A 24,010-nucleotide genomic window follows, 5' to 3' on the forward strand; every position below is an offset into this window, starting at 1 on the left:
ACAAGCTCCAAGAGGAAGACAACTCTTAGTGGGTTACACAATCGTAAGTGGAATATTGAGTATCAGGATTCTTAGGTTCTATTTCTGGCAAAGTGTGTAGTCTAGGGGCTAGAGAAGTGGTTACAGACAGTATAACCAAGCACATAGATTAGACACTTATTCTTAAATGCACCATGACAAAGTGCATGCAGTTTGGTTCAGCCATATTAGTTGCCTAGGTTCTTTTCCCATCTTTGCCTGAAATGACCTTGTACTGTCACTTATCATTCCTCCAATTTACATATAATTTCTTGCATCCTCAGGTAAGGATGATGGGCCTCGGTAAATATTAAGGATAGTAAATTACTCACATAGTAACACAAATCAGTAGAAATGAAATTTAGGAATTGCCTGCCATAGCGGATCAGAGCTATGGTTCATCTAGCCAGGTATCCCATCTCTGAAAGCAGCCTGTACCAGATGCTACACAATATGGTGCAAGAAACCCCACATTAGGCAGGAATTTGGTTTCATCTGCTGGCTCTCAACCCAGGGAATCTTTCCCTAGGCTTCAATGGCCCTCATCCTCCCCTAATCCTATATACAAGCAGATATGACATGAATCTGTATATGGCAGCTCTATCTTCAACAAGACATCTTCCAATTTTGTTTATTTACTTAGCTACTATATTTGCTTACCAAGTAGTTCCATCAGCCAATGAAATTCCTTTTGCCACTTGATTAGCACTCACTAGAAAGGTCTTGCTTGTTCATTTTATTCCATTCCATTTTACCCCATCCCCTATTTTTAAGGACAATGGTAGTTTTATTCTCATCCTTTTAAATAGGTAATCCCACTTCTTTTTTTCTTGATTCTTTAAATTAAATCCAAACCAGTTCATACTTAGACAAAGTTCAAGTTTAAGAATTTTGATGATAATCCTAAAGTCTGATAATCCTAATGTGTTAGCATGGGAAAATTAAACAATGGGATACATTTCCATTATAGGACAGGTTAAATTAGAGACTAATTTCTAATATTGTTGATGGAGAATTGCATTCCTAATTATCCCTCCCACAGCACTGTAAATGTGAAGATTTGATATGCTTCTGTTTTTTATCAATTGTAAATAACTGTAGATGTTTTATGGTATGATATGAAGCAGAATTAAACTACCATAAAGTTTCTGTGTGGTGATAATTGCAATTTAACTGCATGGTCATTACAAGATATTTTAATTAACACAATCAGCATACAAACTGTGCATAACAGCGTGCTGACTATATGACAACAGGGTTGACTGAACTGTGAAAATTGGAATTCTACCAGCTTTTGAGATTCCCCCCAACCTTAAATATTCTGCAATATTTGTTTAAGCAAATTCAGTCCAAACACATGAAAACACTTTTTAATCTTGTTTAGTTTAATTTCTCTAGAAGATTTTAGCCCTCCTTCTTCCACATATCTGAGATATTTCATTCCCTCTTTGACATCTTCCCCCACAGATTTGTAAATCACCAACTCATCAGAGATCTAAATTCTGACTTTCCACTCTCTGAATATCAGAGTACAGGGTTGGTTCTAGAGTCCTATTACTGGAGTGGGGAACAAGTGGATGTTTTGCAGCTTTTGGATCTTGCCATTTAAAAGAACAAACAACATTCCAGGGGCTAGTTATACTCCTGGAAAATGTTGGATTATAAGATTTTAAAAAATGAAAATGTAACTACCATGTCAGTATTTTGCTATGTTGTATAACTTTATATAGAGGATGAAGACTCTCCAATCTCCTGCTGTTCCACTGCTTAAAACGGTATAACTTTGTACATAGTTTGGACTTTCTGATGATAATGTGGGGCCCCTGGGAGATTGTTTTGGAAGGGGGAAAATATTCCTTCCCCTCCCCCCCACCACCAAACCCTCCTCCCCATAGTACCTAGCCTGCCAGGATATGTTTAAGGAAAATGGAATACAGGCCTTTTGGTCTTACAATCATATTACTTATATGCAAAATAGGCCGCTGGAGACATGAATTTTTCATGTGCACAACAGTTTAATGAAGCAACAGAGTGACAACAAGGAATGAGCTAGTGAGGAAAGGCAGTAGTAGATTAAGCGCACATGTAAAATTAATGGTTAAAAAATGACAGCCACCAGTGAACATTTAGAAAAGACAGATTGGATGCAGTGGACTGCATGATAGGAGTATGCAAGTCTGAGTTTCTCAGATAACAAGCAAATAAGAAGAGTTAACTTTATAGACAGACTCTGGTAGCAAGACTAGGGTTGTCAGATATCCAGTTTTGGACTGGAATGCCTGGTCAAAAAGGGATCTTGGTGGCTCCGGTCAACACTGCTGACCGGGCCATTAAAAGTCTGGTTGGTGACGTAGCAGGGCTAAGGCAGGCTCCCTGCTTTCCCTGGCTCTGTGCAGCTTCTGGAAGTGGCTGGCATGTCCCTGTGGCCCCTAGGCGGAGGGGCAATCAGGGAAGCTCCGTGTGCTGCCCCTGTTCCCAGCACCGGCTCTGCAGCTCCCATTGGCTCGTGTCCCAGCTTTGGAGGTTGAATCCTGAGAAGCCGGGCTTCCTGTCCCCTTCCTTTCCTTCCCTCTCTTATGAGTGTTCATAGGAAATATATTTCTAAAATAATTCACATCTGATATTAGTCTTTCAGTAATACATTGGTGCACACAAGGTACAGGACCGTGATCCAATTAATATCTTGCCCAGGCTGTGACCCTTAGAATGGAGCATCTCCTATTTAATATATATATTGCCATGATTTGTACCTCAGTGATTAATAGGAATAATGAGATATAATGGTGAACTGATAGCCTCTTTCATACAAAAGTTATAACATAGTGCCAAATATTACTAAATGAAAATGTGGGTTCGTATTATTTGCACTGATATAGCACCTAGGAGCTATCAAGGACCCATTGTGCCAGGCAGTGTACAAACACAGAACAAGCAAACAAAAAAAGCTGGTCTTTACCCCCAAGAAGTTTACAGTCTAACTGTAAGACAAGAGGCAACAGGTCGATAAAGATAAAGGGTCGAGGACAATGAGACAATATTGGCCAATATGATAGGCAGTTATCACAGCATATGTATTTATATCTGTTTATGTCAGAGACAGATATATAAGTTTCTTGGTGTTAATAGAATTTATTATTTGAAATAGATGTAATTACACTTACATTTTGCATGTCTCAATTATGGTGGCTGTTCAGAATGTGATACAGTAACTGCACTGAACATTCTACATTGATCCAGTCATAAAGGAATCACAAAGTTTGTACACATTCCAAATTTTTACTTGATGTACATCATGGAAAAATAAGATTAAGTTGCTGTCTCCAGCATTCAGCGGGTTCCTTAATTACTTTAACTATCTGTATAACACTGAAACTCCCAGATATGAATGTCTCTCCGGAAAACTGCAGTTAATTAAATACATATTCGTGAGTCCTGCCTTCTTGAGGACACTCTGGTATCTCATTCCTTCTTTGTGTCTCACCATTTGTATTTATAGCGGAAGCAGCTAACAACCTTGTTTGCTGAATTGGGTACATGAAATATGGATAGTAGATTTGACCAGTCTCATACTAGGTGCAACTCTGGCCAACCTTCCTAGTATGGCCATGGGGTCTGGCCGTCATTCTTAGGCCATGGCTACACTGGCGCTTTACAGCGCTGCAACTTTCGCGCTCAGGGGTGTGAAAAAACACCCCGCTGAGCCCTGCAAGATACAGCGCTGTAAAGCCTCAGTGTAATCAGTGCCGCAGCGCTGGGAGCACGGCTCCTAGTGCTGTAAGCTACACCCATAGAGGATGTGGTTTACGTGCAGCGCTGGGAGAGCTCTCTCCCGGCGCTGGCGCTCCGACCACACTCACACTTCAAAGCATTTCAAGTGTAGCCATACCCTTAATAAAATCAGAGCTAAAATCAAAGTTAAACTAAGAGGTAGGGTATTGTACTATTCTAAACTGGTGGCATTATTTATTTATTTTTCCCCCATATGCCTTTCTTATCTTTAGGTAAACAAGATGTGTGGTCATCCTGTGAGAAAGCCGACATTGTCCCCAGGTTATTCTGATCAGAACAAAGATAATCAAGGGATGAAGATGTCTGCAAGAGACAATGAAGAAACACTGGCCAACAGAAGAAAGTAAGACATTAGTTTTACAGCCAGAAAGAAAGAAGAAAGTAAGCCATTAATTTTACAACAGAATAGATTGTATTCAGTACAATGAAATGCATTAGTAGAGAATAAGAGATTGAAAGGAATGCGGCTTTACATTTCAATGGTACTACATGCTCTACTACATTTTTAAAATATAGTCATTTTAGAAGACCTAGATTTTTGTTTACTGACATAATGGATGAATGAGCAGGGACATTTACTGTGGTTTAAAGCATTTAGAAGAATTGACAGTACTGCTAAAACATCAATGGGGTGTGTGTGTGAGAGAGAGTGAGTGAGAGAGCCTGCATAATATAGTTAATTGGCATAGCAATGTAGATTACCAAATGTGTCAAAAAAGTGATTGTCCCTTTTATCAGTAGCCTATTTGTATGATGAGGCTAGTGCTGAATTGATCAGAAATAGGAGAGTGAATGGGTTTGTTCTCATATACTCTCCTTTCTAGTGTGCTAAATGCAATTACTGAGCATCTAGGGCTAAATCTGGAAGTCCTTATTCAGGCTAAAGTCCTATTTATGAGTATTGGGCTTATGCCTATGTAACACTAAGTTAAAATAAAGTAGAGACTTCAGGATTTGACCCTTAATTATGACTGGTGCAAAATTATTACTCCTCTTCCTCCTGCAAAGAGTAGCAATAGTATTGCAGTAGCACCTACAGGCCAGTTAGGATATCAGAGTATCATAGGAGGAGCCCCATTGTGCATCGTTTTACACAAACACACACCAACCCCCACAGCTCCTCCCCTAAAGAGCTTATAGTCTGTAAATGTAGCAGTAGGTAGATGGACAACCCCTACTACTGGCTGTGTTGTCTTGTGGGTTCATAAGAAGGAGACAGTGTCTGGAGTCTAAGGAGTAATCTTTTATTAGAACTAAACTGTTACATAAGATGAAGAGGAGCCATATGGTCCTTGCTGCTTCCAACCAGTTCTCACAAGCATGTGCTCTGTTCTTAAATATTCTTAACACTGGCATGCATACAGTGATGTTCCCTTTTGGTGTTATCTGGACCGGTGATATGCTAGGTCACTCCAGTCCTTGACCTGCACTGCTATGAGAACCCCCATGCCTGGGCTGTTCACGTACAGCTTCTGGCATGTAAGCTGCTCCCAGCTACTTGCAACCGAATGCACTAGCCAATATCTCCAGTTCCAGACATAAGCCTGGGAACCTCCATCTTGCATTGTCCAGTAATGCCCTCTGGATGCTGCAAGCTTATGAGTTTGTCAATTTAACAAAGAAATTGATATATATCAGGCTCATTATCCCAAGGGGAGCCTCTGACATGCTTCAAACCAAACACACTGCTTCAGGTAGAATAAACAAACAGATTTATCAACTATAAAGATAGATTTTAAGTGATTATAAGTCAAAGCATAACAAATCGGATTTGGTCAAATGAAATAAAAGCAAAATGCATTCTAAGCTGATCTTAACACTTTCAATGCCCTTACAAACTTAGATGCCTCTCACCACAGGCTGGCTGGGTGCTCTTCAGCCACGCTCTCCCCTTTGATCAGCAGTTCAGTCGCTTGGTATGGTGTCTGAAGATGTAGGTGGAAGAGAGAGAGAGAGCATGGCAAATGTCTCTCCTTTTTATCATATCCTTTCTTCCCTCTTAGCTTTGCCACCCCACCTGCAGACTCGGGTGAGCATTCCTCATCACAGTTCCAAAGTGACCAAAGGAAGGGCAGGTGACTCCCTTGAGAGTCTAACAGTATGTCTACACCGGCAATTTTTTGCACAAAGTTATACCACTTTTATTAAAGCGATGGAATTAAACCTCTGTTGCGTGTCCACACTGTGCTCCTTGTGACAGTGGAGCTCATCCACATTAGCAGCTCTTGCAACAGTTAAGAGAGCAGTGCACTGTGGTAGCTATCCCACTGTGCAACTGGACGCAAGGTGCTTTGGGAAGGGTTTGCAATGCCTCTTGGGGAAGGCACAGCGTCACATGATACAGGTTTCCCAATCCCATTGTTTCATTGCCAACTGCTTTTCAACTGAAGTGTGGGGGTGGGGCGGGGCAGAGTGTATGGCAGGGAGTGTGTCTGTGTATGGGGAGACTCAGTTTGTTTTGGGGGACAGAGAGTATGTCAGCATGCTATCTTGTAAGTTCAGACAGTAGCAGGAAGCAACCAGTCCTGAGGCAGGGTGCGGGGGAAACCCTGACATCAGCCTGTCTCCCTCCCCAGCTCTCTGCACAGCAATCTGTCTGTCTCTCTCTCTCCACACAAACACACACACAAACACACAGCTGCCTCTGTGTTCAACAGCACAAGCATTCCACATTAATGGGTTGCTTTGTGTCCCAAAGAAGATCAGCACAGCATACAAGGGCTCTCAAAAACGGAGCTGTGAAAGGGGAGGGGCGCATATCTCCAGGGCAGCCGAGTTCAGAACAATGAGCGTAGCTACCAGTGCTGGTGCACTGTCTACATTGGCACTTTACAGTGCTGAAACTTCCTGCCGTCAGGGGCATGTTTTTTCAGTTATTGAGTCTCCACAGAAATTGAAGTGTTCTCCAACTGGTTTTTGAAAGTTACAATTCTTGATGTCTGATTTGTGCCCATTTATTCTTTTGTGTAGAGACTGTCTGGTTTGGCCAATGTACATGGCAGAGGGGCATTGCAGGTACATGATGGCATATATCACATTGGTAGATGTGCAGGTGAACAAGCCCATGATGGTGTGGCTGGTGTGGTTAGGTCCTATGATGGTGTCCCTTGAATAGATACGTGGACAGAGTTGGCAACGGGGTTTGTTGCAGGGATTGGTTCCTGCCTTGGTGTTATTGGTGTGTGGTATGTATTTGCTGATAAGTATTTGCTTCAAGTTGGGGCTCCTGGACACTCAATTGCAGACTTAAAAGTGGCAATTCTTCAACAAAAAAACTTCAAAAACAGACTCCAATTAGAACTGGGATTAATTTCCAAACTGGACACCATCAAATTAGGGCTGAATAAAGACTGGGAGTGGATGGGTCACTCAAAAAGTAATTTTCCCTCTGCTGATACTTACACCTTCTTGTCAACTGTTGGAAATGGGCCACTTAACTCCATTGGCCTCGTTAGCACTACGAAAGTAATTTTCTCTCCCTTGGTATTCACCCTTTCTTGTCAACTGTTGAGAATAGGCCACTAATTGAACTGGCTCATTAGCACTGACTCCTCCCCCCCTTCTTGGTAAGGCAACTCCCATCTTTTCATGTGCTATAATATATATTCTGCTTACTGTATTTTTCACTTCATAGATCTGATGAAGTGGGCTTTAGCCCATGGAACTTATGCCCAAATAAATTTGTTAGGGTCTAAGGTGCCACAAGGACTCTGTTGTTTTTGCTATTGGGCTTGTTACCCGAAGAACAGACCCAGGGTCCCAGAGGAGCCCTTCTGTTGCTTGTTTCTGGATTCCCCAAATGTTAACCTATATTTTCTCTTTCTGCAAGGTGAAAGGAGGGTGCCCACTCCAATGAAATTGCCAAGGTTTGCCAGAGATTTCTCTATGCCTTTCAGGAAATCTTTCAGAACAAACTAGATCTGTTCTCCTTGGGGAGAAAATGGATACAGCCCTCCACTCAAAATAACACCTAGGCAGTTATTTTCCAAAACAAAGTGTTTTCTTTATTTAGTGTAACTAATCTTCCCTAGTACAGTTAATCTAAACCTGAGTTAAAACATCATCATAAATCCATTAGCACAGGTATACAAGTTAAATACCAAAGACTGTAATGTCATACAGTTGGAAAGGCTCAAGTGATTATGTTCTGCACGTGTTGATCAGTCATATGTAGGACACAGACAGCAATCTTAATAAACTCTAAGCTTTATACATAAGTAACATGAACATACCCACAACAGACACTCATCTTTATTATTCGAAGCATACACATTCTTTAACCATATTTCTATTCTATATACTATACTATGACAGGCATGTTTGCGCTCCATAGTCGTCTTCCATCTGCTATGTCTTAAGGATCATTTTCTGTTCTGTCCCTGCATTCCATGGCTATTGCTGTCACTCTGTAGTTGCCTCTCTGCTTCTTCTGATTTCTTTGCTCTTTTAGGTTTTTTCTGATATCTTCTGTGTCGTTTTCGTCTCCTGCTCTTATTTTGACTAATTTTCGCCTGCCTACTCTCTGCCTTATATAGAGTTTTTGACCTGTTCTGATTGGCTTATTTTCAGTCCTAGCATTAGCATATTTATCCTCCAATCACCTTCAGAGCACCTCTGATTGGTCCATACTTATAGACCAATCATATCTGCTAAATCTATGGTGTCCCTCACATGTTTTTGGACTGAGTATGCCTGACTGATCCTTCCCTACAGTTTTGGAGTGACCTTTACCTAACCTCAGCCCATATTTGCCCAGCAACACAGCAGTCATAAGCTGAACTGCTTGGAATACTGACTGTCCTTGGTGGTGCCCCAACACTGATCGCACACGTAAAATTACCAGACTTTTAATAAAGATACTGTATTATGGCTTACTACAACCAATCTGAACCCACTAACCCCCTTTTTTGTCCTATGACTGCTGAAGTGTTAGCAGGCCACTTCACCTTGAATGGTCCCTTAGAATATGTGTTAACTACTTTATGCTAAACAATCTGTTCCTCTTTGTGACACTCTGAGTACCTTTCGCAGACCTGAAGAAGAGCTCTGTGTAGCTTGAACGTTTGTCTCTTTCACCAGCAGAAGTTGGTTCAATAAAAGATATTACACCTCTATCCCGATAATAACGCGACCTGATATAACACAGGTTCGCATATAGTGCAGTAACCCCGGGGCTCCCGCAGCGGGGCTCAGGCAGCACTTTAAAGGTCCCAGAGCTCCGGCTGCTACGGGGAGCCCCGGGCCCTATAAATCACCGCTGGAGCCCTGCCGCCGCTACCCCGGAGCTGCAGCAGTGGGGCTCGGCCGTTGATTTAAAGGGCCCGGGCTCCCCACAGAGGCCAGAGCCTGGAGCTTTTAAAATCACCTCTGGAGCCATGCTGCTGCTACCCCAGGGCTCTGGCAGCAGGGCTCGGGTGTCGATTTAAAGGGCCCAAGGTTCCCCACGGCCGGAGCCTCGGGCTCTTTAAATCACCGCTGGAGCTCTGCTGCCGCTACCCTGATATAATGGGATTTCACCTATAACGCAGTAGGGATTTTTGGCTCCCAAGAACCGTGTTATATCGGGGTAGAGGTGTACCTCGTCCACCTTGTGTCTCTAGGTAAAAACATTGATTTTTAAATGACTGACTATATATAAACTTTTATTTGTTTTAATTTCAAGTGGATAGCAGTTATTCTTCATACTCTTCTTAAGCATCATCTTGTTCAAACATACATTTGTAGCATAATTTTGTCGGTCTCCAACCACTGTGTAGAAGTTAACAGAGTGATGCTTGTTGGTTTGCAGGGCACTGAGTATTGCACTGATGACTTTCTACGTATCTGTAGGTCGTAGATATTGTGAAATGTTGAATCATAATAAATACTATATTTATAGTTTCACAGCAGGTCTGGGTCTTCCATTGGGACATTTCCATTACACTAGCAAATAGTTTATAAAAATGAATATCATAGTCCAGTTACCAATTAAGTCCAGTAACTTAATGGTTTTTTTTTATTTCAGTACAGAATCATAGAATATTAGGGTTGGAAGAGACTTCAGAAGGTCATCTAGTCCACCCCCCTGCTCAAAGCAGGACCAATCCCCAGATTTTTACTCCAGTTCCCCAAATGGCCCCCTCAAGGATTGAACTCACAACCCTGGGTTTAGCAGGCTATTCCTCCCCCCCCTAATACTTGGAGATATACCTGTCTCTGAGAACTGGAAGGGACCTTGAAAGGTCATTGAGTCCAGCCACCTGCCTTCATTAGCAGGACCAAGTACTGATTTTTGCCACAGATCCCTAAGTGGCCCCCTCAAGGATTGAACTCACAACCCTGGGTTTAGTAGGCCAATGCTCAAATCACTGAGTTATCCTTTCCCCAAATGTGTCTCCAGTTTTAGGCATCTTGACAATTATTTAAAATAAATACATAAAATAATCCTCCAACAGCAGAACATGCCACAAAAATTGAAATAAATTATTAAAACAGTAATTTAAACAGCCAAAAAAATATCATCTCCACCATAAACCTGTCCTACCCAAAACTTCATCTGCCCCATAAGCCATAACCAATAGATAGTCTTTGTATAACAGTTTCAAGTCATTAAAGAGGTACTGGATATTCAGCACTTCTGAAAATCAGGCCACTTGTGTAGGTGGCTAAGTATTGGAGTTAGGAGCCTACTTTTAAATGCATTTTTGGAAATGTTAGCTTATTTACACAGGTAGTGGTGCCTCCCAGAGCAGCAGTCTGTGATTTGGTTTGACTTTCACTGACTGAGAAGTTTTTCTTTCAAGGCATCTAATATATCTAGAAAGTATGTTGATGAATTGATTAATAAATGAGAGCCAATATACGGAGTGACAAAAAGTGGCACATTCTTCGATTTCTTGTTACAATATGTAGCAGTTTGATTTCTCATGATTATTAATTGATTGCTAATTATTTTACCTGTGTTTGTTTGTTTTTTGGTAGAGAATTTATGAAAAGTCTACGGCTGTACAAGACATTCTATGGAGGCCTGGCTGATCAGCTGTGTATCAATGAGTTAGCAGCTGCTGATGGGCTAGCATGTTGGAATGGTGAAGATGTTGTTAAAAGGTACTTTTTCACTCTGTGATCTATAAGAACACTTTTTAAAATATATTTTTCCATATTTATTTTTTCTCCAAAATTATTTCCAGATGGAGTAACATTAAATATTTATATTTTGGTTAAGAGCCATTGCTGTAGGAAAATCTTCCCCTCTATCAAGCTTAAAATACTAAAATCTGTCCACCTCTTTGTTTTGAGAAAATATGAAACTTAGCGGTCCTCTAACATTTTGAGCTACCCATTTCTAAAGTTCACCTGGCTGGCACTTGTGTTGGCTATTGAGAAAAGGTAGGTTTAACATTTGCAAAATTAAGTCAGAAGCAGGGGAACAGGATTTTTGTTTGAGACTGTGAAAGTTCAAAGCTGGTATATTTAAATGCTCCCTCTAGTATTTACAGCATGGGAACAAACTTCAACCATTTATTTAAAACTTTATCTGACTGTAAGGAATAAAATAATCCTTAATGAATGTGGTTTTTCATGAAAGGGCTAAAAGTTAAGATACTAAGATAAACTGTTTTAAAGGTGAAACAAATAAATGATTGAACAGTGGCTTGGGAGCAGTCATTCACTAGCAATGTTACAGAACTGATCTTAGCAAATTATCAAGCTCCTGGAAGTAAATCTTTGGAACTAATATATTTTAAAGTTCACAAAACAAAGGCATTTTGGATGACAAGAAGGTTTTCAGGAAGCTATAGTTAATTCCTTGTGTGCTATTCGTTCAGTTCCCAAAACAGGCATAATTTTGAACAGGAATACTTGGGGGAGATTGGGACTGCAGCACTAGCTAATTCCTTATAACTAATGTTTGTCAGTATCTTCTGTTTTTCATACCAAAATAGAGTGACATTAGTTTTTTATCTATATATCCAAAGTCTATATGTGATGTCTCGTTCAGGTCACCCAGAACGGTGTTACCACTCTTCTTCAGCAAGAATGAGCGTTGCTGTTGTTAAGTTGTGTGTCAGCATCCTAACACATGAGCATGTCTGTCTTGCCAGCAAACTCCTCAGGCCTCTGTCAGTCCCAACCTGGCCTTGCAGGTAACAGTCAGTGAGCCCCAATTCCTGCGTTCCCCAGATATGTCTTTCTACAGTGCCCAGGCCTCTCCCTGGATGCTCAGAGACATTAAGTTCCTTGTTTCAAAAGAGATGGAGCACTCACCAGCCTGTTAGCTCAGCTGAGGAATTCACCCTTCAGTTTAATACCAGAGCAGTGAGAAGATTTTGTAATAAAATAAGCATACGTTTACTTAAATATTTGTTCTTTGTTAATAATAATAATTAAGAACAGGAGACACATGTTCATCGGTAAAACCACACAACACACTTTCTAGTGACTAAAACAACTTCAGCAAGTTAGAGGTTTTGTCTAAGCAGGTTTCTCATCTATAATCAGTTCCAGTTACTCTTCATTTTTGGGGCAAAAGGGTCCACTTTTTATGAGCTCAGAGGGTGCTGCTCCCTACCTTTGTCCCCTAGGTGATGGATGCCAAAATGGCTTTTTCTTTCTGCGTATATTTCCCAAAGTCTATTGTCTCTGTTTCAAGAGCCAGGAAGGCTTCTTGGGGGTGTGCAGGCTCCATCCCCTGCTGTAAGTGTTAAGTGGTCTTCCTCCCTCCATGTTTTTTAGCTTGGCTTCATTTACCTTACGTGTAGATGTACTTTTCATTGTCCTCTGAGATATTACCTGGTTCATTTACACTGGAAACACAGGAAAACAGGTGAAACAACATTCCTTTGTCTAGAACAGGCTGGGCTGCCTGCTTGCAAAATACCTTTTAATTTCCAGCACACAACTATAACCTTTTGTAGTACATCATGCAATAGTATAAATGACAAGTGTGTTGCCAGTTTGCATATTATGACAGACATGACACCTTTTAGATATAGATTATGACAACGTGTGTTGGTGCAATGTGTGTGTCAGGCCTGATGTGAGTTATGGTAGGCCCTCTGCCAGTTGTCATTGAGGGGACCCCCCTCTCCGTCCCAGGTCTCATTATAAGACAGCAGGAAGTCAGAGAGAGAATTGATAATGTGTGGTATACTCTACAGTACTTGTATCTTTAAATATGTTGCAGAGGTGCATTAGGTTTAGCAGGGGGAAGTCTAGAAGGTGAGGGTTGTCAACCCTTCTTAATGAACAAAGAGGGTTGGTAGTGGATTCCGGGCCTTCCCATTCCACTAGGCTCTGGCACAGGAACTTGTGAGGGTTACCAAATATCCAGTACCCAGGGGTGCCTTAAGGCTGCCTGCCTGGGTCACTTCCTGCCACCCACTCTCTTGTCAAAATCTTGCAGTCTGTTGCACAGTAGTGAGAGAAAAGGTACTAACTGAATCTTCACCCCACTGGGCTTGGCAAGCTTGTCCTTGCCAGGAGAAGGTTTCTACATTGCCCTTCCCCTTCCTCAGGAGTGATCAGGGCTAATCTCTTTCTCTGCCTTGCCTGGTTCCCTCTTAAGCTCTGCCTGCAGCTAGAGCAGGGTCTGCAGGTGCAGCTGGAGGCTGTAATTTGGGCACAGAGTTGCTCCTTAACCCCTTCAGTTCTAGCGCTGGGTTTATACATCCTGTCACACACCACTTTCTAGGAAACATGTACACACATGCTTAAGTTTACTTGCACGACTAGTCTCACTGCTTGCAGGAATGTGCTTGCAGGATTGAAGCGTAAGAGCTCATTAAAGTCAATTGGAGTTTTTCTCTCAAATCTTCACAAAAATCATCTTTGCTAGATTATAAATATTTGACTTCTCTGTCTCAGGTTCCATCCCAACTCTGCTTCCTGTGTCTTTTGTCCTCCACTCACTCTTCAAATGAAGTATAAGCAATTCAGTCAAATTTATGAATGTGGATGAAAATGTTGTACTACTTAAAGATTTACCAGTGGCTGAATGTATGATGTCATTACTTTATACTGCTTATTGTTTTACCCTTAGTATTACTTACACATCTCTTTCCTCCCCCCCAATGTAATCAAGTATTATAATACACATTTACTATTACATTTTAAATGAAATATGAATAGATCCTTTAGTTTTTACACAGGATAGAACTCCCAATTAACTTTATGCTTCTGTATTGTTTTAAACTAATGCTAGTTGGCCAAAAATATTTATAACATGGATGCAGTGATGACCCAGATAGCATTACACTGAAATTTCAAATAAATATTGCTAAAGAACAGTTATAGATCTGGTTTTAATTATGCTTTAGCTTCCTTGTTGTTCTTAACATCCACGTGTCTATCTGATCTTATACTCTGCTACTTTGGCAACTTTATGCTGTACATTTCTGGGTTTTCTTAGTAATTATTTTTGCAAAATAGAAAAATCTTTTTAGTTTCCGTGGTTCAAACCTAAAGTTATAGGTTTCACCAAGGACTTTGAAACTCCATCTCTCACACTCTCACACTCCATCTCTCAAACACGATTAGTTTAAAAGTGGGTGCTATTTGAGCCTGATTTAGCTTTTTCACTATAGCATGGTTTATTTTTTGTTTGTTTTTTACATTGTTTTTTGTTAAGCTTGGCTGTAAGCTTTAGACTCAAATTTCTAAAAAAACTGACAGTGCTATGTACAAAATATTGAAAGGATGAAAGAATCCTGACTTTAATTGTGGGGAGAAGGATTCTCTAGTTCGTTCACTATGTCAGCAAATGTTGACTGTCTGTCATGTCAACTCACTGAAGCACGAAGCCTCAGCTTGTTATAGGCCAGGGGTCGGCAACCTCTGGCATGCAGCTAGCCAGGGTAAGCACCCTGATGGGCCGGGCCAGTTTGTTTACCTGCCGCGTCGGCAGGTTCGGCTGATCACAGCTACCACTGGCCGCGGTTTACCGTCCCAGGCCAATGGGGCCTGCGGGAAGCGGTGCGGGCCGAGAGATGTGCTGGCCGTGGCTTCCTGACACCCTGATTGGCTTCGGACGGCGAACTGCGGCCAGTGGGAGCCGCGATCGGCTGAACCTGCTGATGCAGCAGGTAAACAAACTGACCCGGCTCGCCAGGGTGCTTACCCTGGTAAGCTGCGTGCCAGAGGTTGCCGACCCCTGTTATAGGCCCTGATTAAGGAGTCAGTCACTATTCAGCCAAGCATTTAAGCCAATGCTTAACTGTAAGTACGTGCTTAATTTTCACTGAAGTAAATGGTAGTTAAGCACATGCAATTTAAGCACATGCCTAAAATTAAGCATGTGCTTAATTGCTTCCCTGAACTAGGGCTGTAGAGTGGAAAGTAGGATCTGTGACAAAGGAATCCTAATGTAGGAACCCTCAGGCAGCCAAGTACAAAGAGAAGGGTAGAGTTGGAGTTTGTAATAGTTTGTTACTTTTAGTAATAAAGCCAAACTCTAATTTTTTAACATTATGTAAAGTGTGTGTAGCGTTCCGATGGAGCACTGTGTGATGAGATCCCTGATGTACTTCCTGAGTCTACTCATTTCCCTCTGATGGTAGAGATGACTGTGCTTGAGACCAGGGCTGGATCTACCATTTTTGCCTCCCTAAGCAAAAAAAAAAAAGCCACCCAAACGGTGCCACCCCAAGAATGGATGGAATGCTGCCCCTCAGCATGTGCCGTCCCAGGCACGTGCTTCCTCCACTGGTGCCTGGAGCCGGCCCTGCTTGAGACATACGGGTGTGTGGTTTTGTCCCCCATCGCCAACTCCTTATCCCCTTTATTTCCTTTTCTCCCTCTTATCCTTGATTCCCCTCATATGCAGCATATCTAGATGATATAGTTAAAACTGAGTTCTTTTATGATTTTATTGTAAATGCCACTTGTTTTAGGGCAATGACTTGAACAGGGGATGCAAATTCCAAGGGTCTAGTCACATTAAATGTTATGCCCCCCTTTTGTTTGTAGAACAGGTTTCCAAGTATGCTGACTTGCTCACACAGAAAAAGTAACTAAGTTGAAGAAACTTGGCATGGAGAAGCATAGGGAGTAGATTCCCAGCTGGGTTACAAAAGAGAAACAAAAGGTTTTATTGCCACTATAATTGCATCCTTCTCCTCACTTCATCCCAAGCTCAGGCTACTTATTAACTTGTATTAAAAATTCTGGTAGGTATTGTATTTTATTTCACAAAGTTAGTTACATTGAAGTGAAAATGCATCTACACTGCATAATAGAAGTGTGTGTTTGTATAATGTAGAAACTGGAGAAAGACTACATGATTTTCCTGTCTATGGTGAATATGAACCCTGTTTTGAGTACTGCTGAACTATCCCTGCTTCATTCAACTTACACTTGGCTCAGAACATCGTCTTTTGGAATGCACCAAATGGAATCAAAATGTATGTAATTTAAATTTAATGTGACAAGGGAGATTGCTGCCTCTGATCACTCTATAAGGGATTTATCCTATCTTCCTGCTTCCACTTAGGATCAAAATCAGTTCTACTCTGAGACTCTTCGCTTCTCATTGACTTCAACTGCTTATGTCTGGGCTGAATTTGACTCTTTGTGTATGAGCCCACAACTCCGAAACTGGATGGGCCAGATTCATACCTAATGTGCATCTCCATTGACTTCAGTGAATAAGTGTGTATGTGTGTACACACATGCTGTCAGCACAACGGGTTGGAATGGAAGTCAGGCCTCGTGGTCAGAGTCCGAATGTTAGCGCCAAGGGTTGAGACAGACTTGGAGTCAGGAATCGGAGCTGAGGTTGGAGCTGGGTTTCCAGGAGTCAGGGAAAGACAGGAGCAGGGCTGGTTCTGAAATAGGAACAAGGCTGGAACATGGTGGGAACAACACTGGGGTTCAGGATGGGATCTTTCCTGGAGCTGCAGAGGAGCTAAGCTCGAGCAATGCTTGGAGGGATAAACACAGGGAGGCAGAATCTGTAGGCCCATGGGTTGAGCAGCCAAAAGCTGCTGCTGCTAGGGTTAAGACTGGCCTGCTGCCTTCCTCAACCTGATCCTATTATATTTATACAGTTTGAGACAAAGACATTTTTAACTACACCAGAAGCAGGAACCGTGACAAACAATCAGTGAGGCCACTGGACAATCAAGGTGCTAAAGGAGCACTCAAGGAAGTTAATGTCATTTCAGAGAAGCTAAATTAATTCTTTACATTGGTTTTCACTGCCGAAGATGTGAGAGAGATTCCCACCTTACATATTCCTCTTAGGTGACAAATCTGAGGAATTGTCCCATATTGAGGTGTCAATAGAGGAGGTTTTGGAAAAGGTTTGAAGGAACTCAAATATGAAATTGCAGAACTACTAACTATGGTATGTAACATATCACTTAAATCAGCTTCTGTACCAGATATCTGGAGGATAGCTAGTGTAACACCATTTTTCTAAAAAGGCTACTAGGTGATCCTGGCAATTTCAGGCTGGTAAGCCTAACATCAGTACCAGGCAAACTGGTTGAAACTATACTCTACACAGCTGCAGAAACTGAAATATGCCCCAGAATTTAGAATGTGTGTCCTGCTAAACCAGGAGCTCTCACTGTGGTATTTAGATCTACTTGGCCGTAGTATATGGTACAAAGTAATCAAGACAGAAAATCTCTCACTTTCTTTTTATATAGTGAGCAGGGCCGGCGCAACCCATTAGGCGACCGCTAACATTTGGGCAGTGACTGGGGCTGCTGGACCTTCTGCTGCCTCTGTCGGGGGTGCCATTTCAGGGGCGGGACCTTCCACCACCTAGGGTGGCAAAAAAGCTGGCGGCGCTCCTGATAGTGAGTCTTCACATTAAAGGCAAGCAAATTTTTTTTTTAACTTTGTTGCATAGTTCAAAAGCAAACACCCATGGCGTTGGCACCTATGAGCCGCGTGTTTTGAGACCCGTGTTCTAGAAGGTACCTCATAGAAATGGCGTGAGACTTGACGCACATTACCATATGCATGGCATTCAAGTTAAAAGGATATACTGCTGCTGTGCTGCACCAGGAGCTCTTGCATAATGTTGCATTCAGTGTTTTCTGAACAATTTATTGTCTAAGAAACTAGAGGGAAAAAAGTAGCAGTTCTTCATTTGTCTGTGCAGCCAAACAGATATTTTAGTATGTGTGATCATTAAGTTTGAAGTCCATTTCAAAGTAGGCATGTTCTGGATCCCAGAGCTCACTGCCTTCTAAGGAGCATATAACATTCAAAATGAAGAGCCCTTGGCTTCAGGAGAAATGTTTCCAAATCTTTTGGGCTTCTTCACTTCCATCTGAAATGGCTTTGTTCTTCGTACTTTATGATGGTGAAAGCTTAAGTGCTCTTGCCCCAGTGTTTCGCTGAAAGAGTACTCCGGTAGTATATTCTCCTCTATATCCTTCTCTCTTCTTTTATTAGTACTGTTTCCTTTATATTTTCACTCTCCTACCCTTTCATAATTTTTCTTCATCTTAGCACATCTCTCCACCTCTTTTCTAGATTCTCCATGTTGATTTCCTATTCCTTAGCTCCCTTTTCTCTGTTCCTCAACACTCTTCCCTTTGCACTCTCTGCTGCTTTGTTTTCACTCTGAGGAGCTACATTAATCATGAAATAGTACTGACAAAGCGGACTTCACCATTTTATTGTGCCTGCATTTTCCTCTGGTGGCCCTAGAAATAACTTTCAGAAAACCTTTTAGGTCTGTTGACAAGTATACTAGAAAAGATCCTTTCTTGTACTAGAAGCTTTTGATGAGAGAGTATGTCATCTGCATTTTAAACAAATTGGAAACTTAAACAGTCTTTTCACTACCGGTCTCATTATCGTCTTAAATATGAATTCAGCTAACCATTCCCTCACAGAAAAGGCAGGGATTTTATCACAATGTACGTAGGGGTGAAATTTATCATAATCACCATTAGTTTCAGGCACATCAAAAGGAGATCGTAGTTAACATTGCATGATCCTATTGAAATAGATCAAAGAGGAGCAGTTAAACAACACAACAGGATTTTTTTTCAGAACTCACTATGCTAATATTTGTTTGAGCCACATCCGTTCTGATTAGATCATAATCATTCACTTTTTAGACCTATTCTAAATTCTTTATTCACATATTCACTCTGCTGCCTGTACAGCACAAACATAAGCAAAACTTTAGACAATCATTAAATGTGGAAAGGTTTTTAGCATTTCCTTTGAGAAGTTGTTTCCTGGTGTTGCTGCATCTTAGGTTGCCACCCAGTGGATATAAGTACATATTTCAGTTGTTAAAGATTCAGAAACAGAAGCAGAGCAAAACATGTGGGTAGCCTTTTCCAAATGTAGTGCCTGCTTTTATCACTTTAAGCAGCTCAAGTTCAATTCAAAGGACTCAAATTTAAAATTTAAAATTACAGAAATTTAAAATAAAATGCTATTTTTGACTGAACTTTCATTGTGTAGTTTTATTTTGAGTCAACATATTATTATAAAAGATGTACGATCTGATTCACCACTAGGTTACTCCATCTCCATCAGTATAAAACTGGAGTAACCTGGCAATGAATTAGGTCCCAAATTTATGTTTTATTGTTTGGGAAATTTACAAAAAAAATTGGTTTTCTTTATAAGTTCAAAATTTATATTTATGCCATAGAATGTTAAAAAATCTCTCATAATTCAAACACTTGAGTTGGTAAATTCTGCTGCCCTTAAAAACATTTAAAATAAGACTGTCCACTACCTAGGGCAACATTCTCATTTCCAGTTTGCACTGCTGGATTCTCTTTCCGGTTCTATATTAGTCCCAGGAATGAACTCATGTAAGTGGCAATAAAAGAGTTCTATTCACAGGACAAAGAAAAGCCACCACCTTTCCTCTGGGAAGCCAGCCTTGCCACAGTCCATCAGTGCCTTAATTTTTTCTACGCTGGACTATAACACAGCAGTATGTATTTGCATGGGACTAACCATCAGGGCTGGCTTTAAGCTGATTCTCTCGATTCCCGGAATTGGGCCCCGCGCCTAAGAGGACCCCCTGCCTCCCCACTGCTGGGTGTCTGCTACAGGTCTTTGGCCGCATTTTGGTGGCGGGGGGGGGGAGATATCCACTGTGGGTCTTCAGCATTTCGGCGGCGGGGGGTCCTTCGGTGCCATGGAACACCCGGAGCGGACCCGTGCCGCCAAAGCCCCAGACCGCTGCCAGTATTCAAATTGGGTTCCACTGTTCATAAAGCTGGCCCTGCTAACCATGCTTTTCATATCAGGTAATGAGTTTGGCCCCAATTTTTCACTGTATCTACCATCAATGGTAGCAACAAGAATTCTAGTGGGAAGAGGATTTCAGGAAGTCACTAGAGTTTAACTGCTGTACTACCTTAGCTAGTTCAAAGCAGGTCTGTGTGACAGTACTTGAACACTGCTGTCTGCCAAAACCTTGTCTATACTGGCACTCCACCTTTGCTGCAACCAGTGGGACTGAATCAAAGGTAACAATGTGGGAAAAATTAAGTTAAAAAGCTTTTTGTAGTCAGGGCCTCAGAAGCTTGATATAGACTAGAATGCTTTGCATGCTTTCTGAGCAAAGTGGGTTTTATGTTCATGGTGTACGCAGAAAGAAGTTAGATATAACATAACATTATTTTTGTGGGAAGTTTGCAAAATAACACTACTTTATTCTTAGAATTTAGAATGATAACACACAAGAAATCTAAAACAGAGGGAGATAAAGTAGAGTGCTCCATAAAAAACAGTGTCACAACTTAACCCACCTTACTCTGGGATGACTCTCTGCAGCCTGACTCTGATTGCAGACAGACAGTTCCCCACAGAGCTCCCTAGCCTGCAAGCGAGACCAGGAACATAAGAGCCCAGTATCCTGTCTGCTGACAGTGACCAATGCCTGGTGCCGCAGAGGGAGTGAGCCTAACAGGTAGTGATCAAGTGATCTCTCTCCTGCCATCCATCTCCACCCTCTGAAAAACAGAGGCTAGTAACACCATTCCTTACCCATCCTGGCTAATAGCCATTAATGGACTTAACCTCCATGAATTTATCAAGTTCTCTTTTAAATCCTGTAATAGTCCTAGCCTTCACAACCTCCTCAGGCAAGGAGTTCCACAGGTTGACTGTGTGTTGTGTGAAGAAGAACTTCCTTTTATTTGTTTTAAACCTGCTGCCAATTTCATTTGGTGGCCCTTAGTTCTTATATTATGGGAACAAGTAAATAACTTTTCCTTATTCACTTTCTCCACACCACTCATGATTTTATATACCTCTATGATATCCCCCCTTAGTCTCCTCTTTTCCAAGCTGAAAATTCCTAGCCTCTTTAATCTCTCTTCAGATGAGACCCATTAGAAACCCCTAATCATTGTAGTTGCCCTTATTTGAACCTTTTCTAATGCCAGTATATCTTTTTTGAGATGAGGACACCACATCTGTACACAGTATTCAAGATGTGGGTGTACCATGGATTTATATAAGGGCAATAATATATTTTCCTTCTTATTCTCTATCCCCTTTTCAGTGATTCCTAACATCCTGTTTGCTTTTTGGACTGCTGCTGCACACTGCATGCATGTCTTCAGAGTACTATCCACGATGACTCCAAGATCTCTTTCCTAATTAGTTGTAGCTAAATCAACTCTCTATTGTATGTATAGTTGGGGTTATTTTTTCCAATGTGCATTACTTTACATTTATCAACATTAAATTTCATTTGCCATTTTGTTGCCAATCACTTAGTTATGTGAGATCTTTTTGAAGTTCTTCAGAGTCTTGCTTTGGTCTTAACTATCTTGAGCAGTTTAGTATCATCTGCAAACTTTGCCACCTCACTGTTTACCCCTTTCTCCAGATCATTTATGAATCAATTGAATAGGATTGGTCATAGGACTGACCCTTGAGGAACAACACTAATTGCCGCTCTCCATTCTGGAAATGTACCATTTATTCCTACCCTTTGTTCCCTGTCTTTTAACTAGTTCTCAGTCCATGAAAGTATCTTCCATCTTATCCCTTGGCAACTTAAGTTATGCAAGAGTCTTTGGTAAGGGACCTTGTCAAAAGCTTTATGGAAATCTAAGTATACTATGTCCGCTGGATCTCCCTTGTCCACATGTTTGTTGATCCCTTCAAAGAACTCTAATGGATTAGTATAGGGTGACCAGATGTCCCAATTTTATAGGGACAGACCCAATTTTGGGTCTTTTTCTTATATAGGCTCCTATTATTCCCCATCCCCTGTCCCAATTTTTCACACTTGTGTCTGGTCACCCTAGATTAGTAAGACATGATTTCCCTTTACAGAAACCAAGTTGACTTTTGCCCAACAATTTATGTTCTTCTATGTGTCTGACAATTGTATTCTTTACTATTGTTTCAACTAATTTGCCTGGTACTGATGTTAGACTTATTGGTCTGTAATTGCCAGGATCACCTCTAGAGTCCTTTTTAAATATTGGTGTTTACATTAGCTCAGGGTTTCTCAAACAGGGGTCACCGCTACTGTAGGGAAAGCCCCTGGGAGGCCGGGCCAGTATATTTACCTGCCCCGTCCGCAGATCTGGCCGATCACAGCTCTCACTGGCCGCGGATCGCTGCTCTGAGCCAATGGGAGCTGCTGGAAGCAGAGTCTTTCCCCCATCTCTGAGTTTAAAAACTGCTCTGCAACCTTTTTAATGTTAAGTGCCAGCAGTCTGGATCCCCTTTGGTTTAGGTGGAGCTCATCCTTCCTGTATAGGCTCCCTGTATCCCAAAAGTTTCCCTAGTTCCTAATAAATCTAAACCCCTCCTCTCTACACCATCATCTCACCCAGCCATTGAGACTCTGAAGCTCTGCCTGATTGGCCCTATGTGTAGAACTGGAAGCATTTCTGAGAATGGCACTATAGAGATCCCGGATTTCAGTTTCTTCCCTAGCAGCCTAAATTTGGCTTCCAGGACATCTCTCCTACCCTTCCCTATGACATTGGTACCTACATGTACCACAACCACTGACTCCTCCACAGCGCTACACATCAGGGCTGCCCAGAGGATTCAGAGGGCCTGGGGCAAAGCGGGAAAGCGGACATTAAAAAAAGGCGCCACCGGCTGCAGTGCTTGTACTCACCGGGCGGCGCTCTGAGTCTTCGGCGGCTGTAGGTCCTTCACTTGCTCTGCGTCTTCGGTAGCACTGAAGGACCTGCCACTGAAGTGCCACCAAAGACCCAGAACGAGTGAAGGGCCTGCTGCCTAAGTGCTGCCGAAGATCCGGACCCAGAACGAGTGAAGGGCCCAGAACGAGTGAAGGGCCTGCGGACCTAAGTGCTGCCGAAGATCACACTGCCGGGTGAGTAAAAATTAAAAAGACGCCTCTAGCCAGGGAAGGGATATCGGCCAGGCCTCGCGGGTGGGACCCGGGGAAATTACCCCACTTGCCCCCCAATGGGCGGTCCTGCTACATGTAAGTCTATTTAGATGCCTTGAGAGATCCACAACCTTCACACCAGGCAGGCAAATCACCATATGGTTCTCTGGTCATCACAAACCCAGCTATCTATGTTTCTAATGATTGAATCTCCCATTACTAACACTGGCCTTTTCCTAATGACTGGAGTTCCCTCCCCCCGGAGAGGTAACCTCAGTGCGAGAGGACATCATCTAGAAGGAGGGTCCCAACTATGGGAGAGTTTCCCTCTGCTCCTGTGGACTGCTCTCCTTCCCTGAGCCTTTCATCCTCCTTAAAAGCACAGGGACTGTCTGACCAGAGGTGGGACAATTTTACAGTGTCCCGGAAAGCCTCATCAACATACCTCTCTGCCTTCCTTAGCTCCTGCGGTTCCTCCACCCTCGTCTCCAAAGCCTGTACACGGTCTCTGAGGGCCAGAAGCAGCTTGCACTGAATGCACACATACGCCACCCACCCACAGGGCAGGAAATCATACATGCTGCACTCAGGGCAATAAACATGATAGCCTCCAATCTGCTGCTGGGCTTCTGCCTGCATTTTCTCCTACAACTACCTACGTTAATGATAGGATTTTTGTTTAAATCAAGACGTTTAATTATAGTTTAAAAGTTTCAAAGAATGGCAAGCCCCTTACAAACAAGTTTTCTGTACACCACTGTGGACTAGTGAGAGCATATTACATCTGCTTTCACAATAACTTTCTGTCAGCTTCTGGGTTAAATTCAAGATCCTGGTTACCAACTACAAGGTCATAAATGACATAGGGTTTCTCTACACTGCAACTAAAAACCTCTGACT

The 24,010-nt window shown here is 42.0% G+C and overlaps 1 protein-coding gene across 2 annotated transcripts in view; it reads left to right on the forward strand.

Moving 5' to 3' along the window:
* The window catches only part of GPC5 (glypican 5), a 1,044,547-nt gene that overhangs the window by 242,284 nt on the left and 778,253 nt on the right, over positions 1-24,010 (forward strand). For both annotated transcript variants that reach the window (XM_030567347.1, XM_030567356.1), the window contains exons 4-5: positions 4,020-4,150; positions 10,768-10,893. In XM_030567347.1, the coding sequence (XP_030423207.1) occupies positions 4,020-4,150; positions 10,768-10,893 (257 nt within the window). The remainder of the gene's footprint in view (positions 1-4,019; positions 4,151-10,767; positions 10,894-24,010) is intronic.

This window comes from Gopherus evgoodei, chromosome 1 (genome assembly GCF_007399415.2).
Source record: "Gopherus evgoodei ecotype Sinaloan lineage chromosome 1, rGopEvg1_v1.p, whole genome shotgun sequence".
NCBI classification, from domain to species: domain Eukaryota; kingdom Metazoa; phylum Chordata; order Testudines; family Testudinidae; genus Gopherus; species Gopherus evgoodei.